The sequence below is a fragment of the Papilio polytes genome, unplaced genomic scaffold (genome assembly GCF_000836215.1).
Source record: "Papilio polytes unplaced genomic scaffold, Ppol_1.0 DF823912.1, whole genome shotgun sequence".
NCBI classification, from domain to species: Eukaryota; Metazoa; Arthropoda; class Insecta; order Lepidoptera; family Papilionidae; genus Papilio; species Papilio polytes.
The window spans coordinates 481,470-492,373 of NW_013525292.1; the positions used below are offsets into that span (position 1 = coordinate 481,470).

General features: G+C 38.6%; 1 protein-coding gene across 1 annotated transcript in view; it reads left to right on the plus strand.

The window, feature by feature from the left end:
* Nucleotides 1–10,382, plus strand: part of LOC106102731 (cadherin-87A-like) — a 30,306-nt gene extending 19,924 nt beyond the window's left edge. Inside the window, exons 12-28 of the mRNA XM_013282285.1 lie at nt 122–309; nt 598–760; nt 1,059–1,208; nt 1,473–1,634; nt 1,937–2,060; nt 2,427–2,618; nt 3,142–3,377; nt 4,162–4,315; nt 4,899–5,096; nt 5,420–5,659; nt 6,525–6,715; nt 7,125–7,311; nt 7,598–7,803; nt 8,224–8,421; nt 8,858–9,017; nt 9,638–9,773; nt 10,166–10,382. Coding sequence (XP_013137739.1) covers nt 122–309; nt 598–760; nt 1,059–1,208; nt 1,473–1,634; nt 1,937–2,060; nt 2,427–2,618; nt 3,142–3,377; nt 4,162–4,315; nt 4,899–5,096; nt 5,420–5,659; nt 6,525–6,715; nt 7,125–7,311; nt 7,598–7,803; nt 8,224–8,421; nt 8,858–9,017; nt 9,638–9,773; nt 10,166–10,367 — 3,087 coding nt within the window. The 3' untranslated portion in view covers nt 10,368–10,382. The remainder of the gene's footprint in view (nt 1–121; nt 310–597; nt 761–1,058; nt 1,209–1,472; nt 1,635–1,936; nt 2,061–2,426; nt 2,619–3,141; nt 3,378–4,161; nt 4,316–4,898; nt 5,097–5,419; nt 5,660–6,524; nt 6,716–7,124; nt 7,312–7,597; nt 7,804–8,223; nt 8,422–8,857; nt 9,018–9,637; nt 9,774–10,165) is intronic.
* The last annotated feature ends 522 nt before the right edge of the window (nt 10,383–10,904 follow it).

Sequence of the window (10,904 nt, forward strand, 5' to 3'; positions counted from 1 at the left end):
ATTTTTCACAAAACCGTCGCTAGATGGCGCGATTTTTTAATTTAAAAAATTATCGACACATGGCCCTATAACTTAGAAATATTAAACTAGATGGCGCTGATTGCAAATGTTTCTTGTCCAGGTGATAGCAGAAGAAGTGCACACATCTCCCAAGTTGTCTTCGAAAGCTAGCGTGACGGTGTCACTGAGGGACGTGAACGACAACGCGCCGCGCTTCCCCGAGGGTCCGCACACCGCCAGCGTGCCCGAGGCCGCGCCGCCGGGCACGCGGGTCACTGCCTTGAGAGCCACCGACAGGGATACTGGACGGTAAAAAACACTGTTTTTAAGTTAAACCAATTATTGTATAATTGTTAAAATAAATCAATAATCGAATAGCCTACAAAAGAAGTCCGCAGTAACAAATATTTTAGTTCAATATTTACCCGTACCTTGTGAATTAACCTTTTCAGTTTAATTAATACTTGCAATCGTTATTATCATCTAAGTTTTCCTTCCCCATAGTTTAGCGATATCGATAATCGAAACTTTGTCTCAGAGAAACTTTTGTCTTTTCCCTTTATTATACAGACTTACAGACATATCGTATGTACATAGGTTTGGCACCGAGGGCATAGTGTACGAGGTGTCGGGCAGCGGCGCGGAGCTGTTCGTTGTGGACCGGCGCAGCGGCGTGCTGGCGGTGGCGGAGTGCGCGGCGCCGGGCACGCCGCCTTGTCTCGACTACGAGACCAGGAAGGACTACTTCTTGCAATATAAAGTGAGATTGCTTGTATTTTTGTAGTTATAATGAGAAAAAAAAATGTAAAAAAATGCAGATTTTTGTTATGAGGTAACCCTTAGACAACTCAAAAACTACTGGGCCGATTTCAATAATTCTTTCACCTTTAAAAAGCTACGTTATCAGTGAGTAACATAGGCTGTTTTTTTATTATTTTTCATTTTCACGCAGGCGAATTCGCGATCAACAGCTAGTTATTATTAAAATGAAGCATATAATTACGTACTTGTTGAACTTTAAATTTAACTCTACTACATCTATCTCTTTCTTTCTCCAGGCGACAGACGAGGACGGCAGAGGTCAGTCGACGGTGACATCACTGCAGCTGTCCCTCTCCGACTCCAACGATAACGCACCTGTCTTCCTCACTCCTGTGTACAAGGCTTCTATAGACGAGGATGCTGTTAAATTTGAACCTGAACTACAGGTATGTATGCAAGATTATTTTCTAATTCTAGACTAGACTAGAAATAAAGATAGGTTTGTTTGACATAACCTTTAAAAAAAAACTTTTTAAATGTATTAATTGCTTCAGGTAACCTTGAAATTTGAGTTAAATGAGAGAATTCTTTCTTTTAGCATCGATATGAGATATTTACACTAAGGAGTATTTAGTGGCTGCTTAAGTTGTAGTTAAGGTTATAAAATATAAAGTGAAATATTTGTACAAAAATTAAATTTTATTTTATAGGTGCAAGCGCGTGACGCGGACGTGACGTCAGACATCCGGTACTCCATCATCTACCCTCCCCGCCAGCCCTTCTGGATAGATCCGCAGTCGGGCAAAATCGCCGTCAGGGGGGAAGTCGCCGCTGATAACTCCACTAACAACCTCATAGTCCTTACTGTTCTAGTGAGTGAATACATCTGTTTTTTTCTAATTTTATCTTGTAAATAAAGCATTTTATATAATAAATAATAGCTTATAACATGGAGAGAAAATATACCTTTCTAATGGTAAAATAATTATTGAAATCGGTCCAATAGTTTTTGAGTTTATTAGTTACAAATATAAGATTTTTATTAGTTAGAGTAAAATGCAGTGTTTTTTCAATTTGTAAAATATTGTACATCACTAACATGAAATAGTAAAATAAAGCATTTAAAAATTACTGTTAAAATGGGATAGATAAATAAAATAGTTTTGTACCTCAGGCAACAGATGGCGTGCATAACGCGACGTGTTCAGTAGAGGTGACTGTGCGTGACGTCAACAACCACGCTCCTGTCTTTGACACTGACAAGTATGACGCTGACGTCATCGAGAACGCTCCCATTGGTCAGTATTATAGTTAGACAAGGTTGTCTAGTCACATGGTTCACATGGTAGAAAATGTATAGAAAATAAAAATTTAGTTCCACTTATATCAGGTGATATATAATAAATTCATTTATGTTACTTTGTTGGTCTGTATGTTCATATGCGTTTTCACATATAGTAAAATACAATATTGTATTGAACCTCAACATTATTTAATATTGTTAAAAAGTCATTTTTGATGAATCTTTGAGACTTTAAAAACATATCCATACATTACAGTTTTGATGCGTATTTTAGAATATGGTCATCTATGCTATGACATTTTTTTATAGAATTCTTTTTGTAGATAACAATTTTTTTTCTTAATAAATGAACTCTATACAGGTACGGAGGTAGCGGTAGTGCGTGCTAGCGATCTAGACAGTGGTCTAAACTCCCGGCTGCGGTACTCGGTGCAGCGCGGCGCACTCGACGCCTTCGCAGTCGGCGCAGACAGCGGCGTCGTCACCCTCACTGATACACTCGACTATGACAAGAAGAACACATATTCTATACAAATTATAGCGACCGATATGGGTATATGAAATTTATTTTGCTAAAATTCGACTATAGAATAAAAAAAAAAACTTATGCGCGGTTCACACTTGGCCAGTTGTCAGTTCCGAGTGTCAGTCATAATTTGTATGGATTTGGGTGCCAGATAGCGTTCACTGTACCAGTTGTTTACCAAACCAGTTATTGAGCTCTTCTGGCCATTATAAGTAGATTATTCTTCCAAACTAAGTTGCTATTAAGATTCGTTGAGCCCTTTTGGAGTTACCTTACATCTATTTAAGATAGTAAACGTTCGCATTTGTAATATTTTAAGAATATTGTGTTTAAAAAATTAATTATTTTAAAATTGGGTTTTACGCCATCTAGTGGTCAAACTAAGCAACTTTCAATACTATTGTTTGGTAAAACCAACCGTAAAATGCAATTTACACAATTACATTTATTGACTTGTTAATATTTAACACGTTAACTGCCATTGTTTTATCGACTTAAATAAGAAAATAATATAGTGTAATTTAACGTGTTAACACTAAATTTATTCCAGGTATCCCCAGCCAGACTGGTACCACGGAGTTAACAGTCCACGTAATCAACGTGAACGACAAGAAGCCTATCTTCACGCCCAGCGTACAGAGAGCCGAGGTGTCAGCGGACGCGGAGGTTGGAACGGTCCTGCATAAACTGGTGGCTGTGGATCCTGACGTCACGGACCCCAGTCAGCTGCTGTTCGAAGTATCGCATGAGACGCCCATACGAGCCGTGGATACTAACGGCAATGAGGTTTGTGGCTTATTAAAAACCGTATTATTCAAAAATATATTGCGATTGCTGACAGCCTATGTACATGGCAAGGAAGTATGTTATTATAGTAATAAAAATGATTATTACTGAATAGTTTTTAGTCCAAAGAGCTAAGAGGCTGATTAATAACATATTTTAAACATTAAACATTAAAGCTATTGCCCGTGACTCCGTCCGTGTAGAAATAAGAAAAAACAAAAGTAAGTAGCCTAAATGTTCTTCCAGACTATGTATTACATCTGTGACAAATTTCATCCAGATTCGTTCAGCAGTTTAGGCACATTCTAACAAACATCTATCTAAACTTTCGTATTTATATTAGTTTTAGTAAAAAAAAGAATTAAAACGTGCTGTAATTGCTGACATCTTATAAGTAGTGTGTGGTTATGAGTATAGACTAGCTGTTCCCGTGCGGCTTCATTCGCATGAAATTATGAAAGTTTTATTTAATTGTTTACATTTGTCAAATTTGTCAAAATGACATGACATGACACGACTAACCTTAGCAATCTTTCTTTCTTGATGTTGGCAGCAACTTATGGTCTCTTTCCCACATTAGGGTTTTTATCCAAGATATTTAGCCCCTAAATTTAATGGCGTTAAAATATATAGCCTAAAGCGTGACGTAAGTGTAGGACTTTTTAATAAAAAAAGAATTATTTAAAAAATATGCTGTATTTGCTGACATCTTAGGCAACAAAGAAGTGTGTGTTTACGCTTTATTATAATAGTATAGGTAATTAAATAGGATTTCACATCGTAGGTGTTGGACGCGGGTGCGCTGGGTTCGTGGTTCTCAGTGGGGGGCGCGGGCGAGGTGGCGGTGGCGGGCGCTCTGCGGCGCAGCCTGGCCGCCGTGCTCACCCTGCCCGTGCAGGTCACCGACACCTCCGCAGCCACCTTACAACGATCATACGGTAAACACACAAGATAAACTTGACAGGTACAGTCGCGGAAATACGCGGTGCTCCACTTGTACTCTTGTACTGCCTTGTTCCTTGTAATGAGACATCGCATTAATAACTTTGTCGAGAGTACTTGAATATTTTTTAACATAAGTGTACATCATTTTGTACTATACTTTTACCACTTGACTGATTTTTAAATCCATTAATAATAATAATTTATTTTTATTTTAAAATCGCTCAAATGGTGAAAGTATAGTATCATGTACTCTGCTGTCAAAAATATTGTCCATACTACGAGTCGACTAAAAAAAATTTAATTCGTTTATTTCCACTGGCTTTTGTAAGCAATACCGTCTGCGAGGAAATTAAAAGACAGTACTAAGTAACCTGTGTTTTTTTTTTTCAAATTTTATACCACAAATTTCATCACAAATTCACAACGATTGATCTATCTAAACTTTGGAATATACAGGATGATTCTTAACGGATTGGTATTTCCGATTTTTTTTACAAAAAAAAAATAACTGAGTTAAGGATCACCCTGTATTATACAATATTTACATGATTAAAATGCACTATTTTCATATTCCAGGTGAATTAATAATAACGATAGTGGATGTGAACCGGTACGGGCCGGTTTTCACGGAGCCGGCGTACCTGGAGTCCGTACTGGAGGAGCAGCCCGTGGGAACCGTGCTTAATACGTACTCCGCCACCGACAGAGAGACACCTATCGCCAGTATTGTTATATACCCACCTACACCATATTTCCAGATAGATAATGTAACTGGTATGTGGGATTTTTTTAAATTAATTTAACAACAAAATATATCAAAAAAAGAAGGATGTTTCTCTTTGTCACATTTTAAGAGTCTAGTAATGATTTTTTTTATTTATTTAGATTTAGATATACAATAAATTTTGGTACTACAAATTTACTAGCTTACAAAACAAAATAGATATTTTTTCTCAGACTATCTTCTACATCTACGACAATTACAAGATCCATCCATACATCCATCTGAACTTGATAATATTAACAACACTACATAAGAAGCAATAAACTTGCAAACGTACCCATTTTCATTGCAATTAAGTATACGCAAATTCCAGGCGTAGTGAAGATCGCGCAACGCATCGACTACGAGCAAGTGAAGCGTTTGAACTTCACATTAGTGGCGTACGACTCCGGCGTGCCGCAGCGCTCCACGCCCGCTAGTGTATCTATAGATGTTATCAATATAAATGACGAGGAGCCCGTTTTCGCTGCTGCCGAGTATGATGCAGCCGTGTTGGAGAATGCGGTCGCTGGTACCAGTGTCCTTACTGTTACTGCCGTGGATAAAGATGAAGGTAGACTAAAAAAATATTTGTCAATTAACAATAAAGTTTGAATTCATTTGTTTAAATTGTCAAGACTTCGTCTACATGGATAAATATAACCTATGTTATCATTACTAATGTTATAAAGAGGAAAGATTTGGATTTTTGTATGTATTGAAATAACTCAAAAACTACTGGCTCATTATAAAGCTTTTTTTTAACGTGGGGAAATGCCTAACGCATACCACCCTTGCAGGGACAAGGGTGGTTATGTCGGATTTGCGCCGACTAAAACCCCACGGTGGCCTCCAACTGCCATAATAAAACTATTTTATCACTGAGTAAGAAAGGCTATGTTTTTACTATTTTTAATTTCACGCGGGCGAAGTCACGAGCAAAACCTAGTTGAATGATAATGCAGCTATCTAATAGTGACAGAATTTTTAAAATTAGTTCAGTAGTTTTTGAGTTTGTTATATGTAAAATACAAATCTTTCCACTTTAAGCTTGCTACACGGCTGTTTACACGATACACGCAAAACATTAACTGTCAGTTAAACTGTACAGTTCTTGGTTTTGTCTATGTCAGTTTTAACTGTAGATTCCGCTTGTCATATTAAAACTACAATTGAAACGAAATATGTATGAATGAATGAATGAATGAATGAATGAATGAATATGTATTTATTGCCACAAAATAGAAATTACATAAAAGGACTTATTCTAAAGGAAACAAAATCGTGGCAAAAGGTAGCCAGCTCAGCTTATGCAGGACGGACTAAGCCGTTCCTTCCAATATGTGTAGTAGGCTTTATAATATTAGTATTGATAACCGTTCTATGATATTAATCGTTATTGAGTATAGAAATTAACATTTTTATATATTAATTTACAGGAGAATTCGGTGAAATAACCTACAGTATATCAGGAGAACTGTCCAGTTTGTTCACAATCGACACAAATACTGGAATGATATCAGTGGCAGAGGGCGCTGTTATCGACAGAGAGAACATCACCGACATCTATCTGCGCGCGGTGGCAACTGACAACGCGCCGCCACAGATCAGAAAAACTACAAGCGTTCCTGTGAGTATACTACTTATATGCTCCAGTATGTCAATAGGAGTGAATGTATTGCACTCCTCTGTGGCAAATAATGTAAAACAACTTTATGTGCTTAGTTGTAAGGTTCTTTTTTCCTTAACCGTAAATTCTAGATACTTTAAATAGAATGCCACATATGCTCAGTCCTACCCTGAGAGACTATAGCTGTAAACAAAAATTCAAACATATATTAATACTAGCTTTCGCCCGCGACTTCGTCCGCGTGGAATTTAAAAAAAAAACAAAAGTGAGTAGCCTATGTGTTCTTCCAGACTATCCTCTACATCTATGCCAAATTTCATCGAAATCCGTTCAGCCGTTTAGGCTACAAACTCTAACAAACATCCATCCATCCATCCATCTAAACTTTCACATGTAATATTGTTTGTAGGTGCACATAAAAGTGATAGACGAGAACGACAACGCGCCGGTGTTCAGTCAGAAGGTGTATAAGAGTACGATTGCGGAAAATCTGCCGCTTGCGCCCGCCGCGGCCATTTTGCAAGTGCGTGCGGAGGACAAGGACGAGGGGGACAACGGGAAGATCCGCTACAGCATTGAAGATCAGAGCGAACCAGGCAAGCTTTCGAAATTGATAACTAGATGGCGCTATTGTTAATTTCTAAATTTTACTATTGAGCGATTTTTTTCAAATTTTGAAACTCTTTCAATAATTTTCTCTATTTCTATCGTTCGGTCGTTTATTGAGACAGTATTTCAAAAGATTAGGATACGGATTGAGATTTTCGATTGATAATATTGCATATTGAGACTGGCCGTTAGTGGTTTATAACCCTTTGCTTTATAGTGTCTCTAAGTTAAAAGTTTCAACCTAATATATTATGAATTATTTGTAATCACCAGATACATTTGTCGTGGAAGCCAGCAGCGGCATCATCTCCCCAGCGAAGGCGGTGGTAGGGAACACCACGTACCAAGTGACAGTGCGCGCGGACGACGGGCGACACACGGCGCGAGCGCGCGTACACGTCGCCGTGCTGAGTGTCAACAGACACAGCCCTGTGTTCGTGCAGCCGCCGCCAGAACAGCGATACATTGAGATACCTGAGGTCAGGAACGTTACTTGTAAATGGTTTAAGATTTCAATCATAGATGGCGCTGTTACAAATTGTAGCTAAATATATTCAAACAAGATGTTATGATTGGCTATAGTTAGTGCGTGTGCCTTTAATAAGATAGGCTATAAAACAGAGTATATACGAAAACTATTAAAACCTGCAAATAACTTTCTTAACGAAATCGTATTTAGTGTTGTGAATGTCCATAGGTGTCGGAATTTCTCTCTTCTACTGTGAAAAATTTTATTCTGTTTGCTGTTGAATTTTAAAAACTGTAACTATTCTGGCAATATAGCCAGTTGTGGTATCTTAATATACAAAGTTGACAAGGGTTACAAATTAGAATAATTACTACAAAAGTGCGCATTCCAGCTATTAGCAAGTTACAATAAGATACATATTTTTCCCCAGAACGCAGCTCAGGCGGATTATTTAATAACAACAATAAAGGCAACAGACTCTGACAGCGGAGAGAACGGCCGCGTGTCGTACTACCTGAAAGTGGACAACCGCAACGTACGCGACACGCCGGAGTTCAGCCTGGACACAGACACGGGGGAGCTCAGGACTAAGACATTCCTGGATAGAGAACATAAGGCTGAATATCAGGTCATTTGTGTAGTTCGATAAATCTTAATAAGATTTTGACAAAAAGCGCCATCTATTAGCTGCTTTTTAAAACATAAAAATTAAAACTTTCAATGTGGTAAATATCCTAAAGTACAATTATAAGGACTATGATCGGTGGATTGCTGTCATCATCATCACCTTTTATTTGGCCTCAGTTGATGATGAAGCCCAATGAATTCCACAGGATGCGGGCCTCCCTCCCACATCCTACGACATCCATGGTATATTAAATCGTTGTTCTTGAACTATATACATCTATTTATTTATTCAAAAAGGCCATATTTATGGCAAATAATGCACATTTTTTATAAATGTATTTTCTTTACTTAAATATCCGTGTCTCCTTTACTTTATTAAGCCAACAATAACTTCTCTTACTTCATATTAACAGCTAAATAAGTGGTAATAATGACAGTTGGTGATAGCTGCGGTGGACAACGGCACGCCGGCACAGTTCGAGAGCCTGCGGCTGCTGAGCGTGCTGCTGGCGGACGACGACGACAACTCGCCGCGCTTCTCGCAGCGCCACTACCGCCTCGCCATCTCTGAGAACATGCCGCCGGGTGTCATTGTCGGTGAGGATATAACCAGGGGGTCTTTCTTTGCGATTTGGGGGTCCTTTAATCGAAATCTCAAGGAACTGTCGTTGTTTTTTATATGAGAAGAGGGCAAATGAGCGGCGGTAACACAGAGGTTAACACTATTAGATTACAATGGAGTTCCAGCTGCTTGTTTGCTTTCTTCTTGTACAAAAAGGGTGTATAATTGTTATTCAAGAGGGGGGAGCCGATGAATAAGAGGGGGGGGGCTATCCGTTGATCAAAAGGAGGGCTGTACTGTATGCTTGGGACGTCTGCTCCTGTCGGTGGCTCGGACACGACTGACTTGCTGACATGACACCATGACACCAGTAAACAGTGTGGCCATACACTACAGGGGCTATCAGAGAATCAAAAGGGAACTTATCTGATGGTCAAAAGAGGAGGGATGCTATACTTGTTTCTTTCCAAAGATAATGATTATCATCTTGTGGTCCAATTTGTAATTTAAAAAGTTACAATTCGTTTTTTAGTTATTTATATAGGTCTATATGGAAGGCAGCTTAGTATTTTGAGTAATTTATTTTTGTTATACATATCTAAAATCTCTAGGGGGTTTTTAACAGTAATTTAGTAAACTTAAATTTAACTTATAGGAACAGTGAAGGCGATAGACAAAGACTCAGGAGACAACGGCAAGGTGTACTACCACATCCTGGAGGGCAACCGCGAGGGCGCCTTCACGCTGCACAGGACACAGGGCATCCTCAGAGCCAACACATCCTTCGATAGGTAACATTAAATAAGAAAATATTTTATTGTATCAAAATAGCTATTACCAGTGATTCTGTTTGCGTGCAGTAAAAAAAAAACACTAAAGTAAGTAGCCTAAGTGGACTTCGAGATTATTCTCTAGATTTATGCTTAATCTCTTCGAGATCCGTTTAGGCAACAAACTCTAACAAACATCCATCCATCCATCCATCCATTTATAATATTAGCAAGATGTGTTTTATCGAGTCATGGATGTTTAAATAATGTGTCATTGATTAGCAACTCAAGCCTTTCTAAGAGACGCTTGAATCTATCAAATCAAGAGACAGTTTATAGATTTTCATTTAACCATAAAACCCTTAGTGCGAATTTTCTGATTATTAATGTTTTATTCTTGCTATATTTTCCAGGGAAAAGCAAGATGAATATACAATGACGATCTACGCGAGTAACAATCCGATATTGGAGCACGCGGCGGCCATCTTGAACTCCATAGACAACAGCAGCGACAGCCAAGATGGCAGCGTCGCCGCCGTCACTGTTACCATACTCGATGAAAACGATAACGAACCGAAATTCGGACAAGAAGTTTATTATGCAGGTAAATCTTAGTTTTTTTAATCGGTTGAAATACTTGTCAGTGTAATTTACACCAGAATTACATTGTCTTGTGTACAAAGAGGCTACGAAAATACATTCGGTTCGATTCGTTACAAATCTGATGTGTGTAGGCAAAACTGCTGGAGAGCGTCGGTGGCTCAGTGGTTTAAGCAGTTGACTTGTAATCTACAGGTCTTGGGTTCGAATTCCGCCATGTACCAATGTGATTTTCGATTTTTCGAATTTATCCGACGTTCTTACGGTGAAGGAAAACATCGTGATGCCTGCACATATCGGCGAAGAAATTCAAAGATATGTGTGAAGTCAACCAACCTGCATTGGGCCAGCATGGTTGACTATGGCCTAGTTACCCCTATAAGAATAGGCTCCGAGCCCCTCGGTGGGGATATATAGTGAGCTGGTGATGATGATAGTACTTTTCAAACAAGTTACCGGTTAAAATCTCTGCCACAAGCCAAGTCCTGCTTACTGAAATGGTTGCTAACTTTAAATTATAATGACACTGAGAACCTTTTGAAAATTTCTACC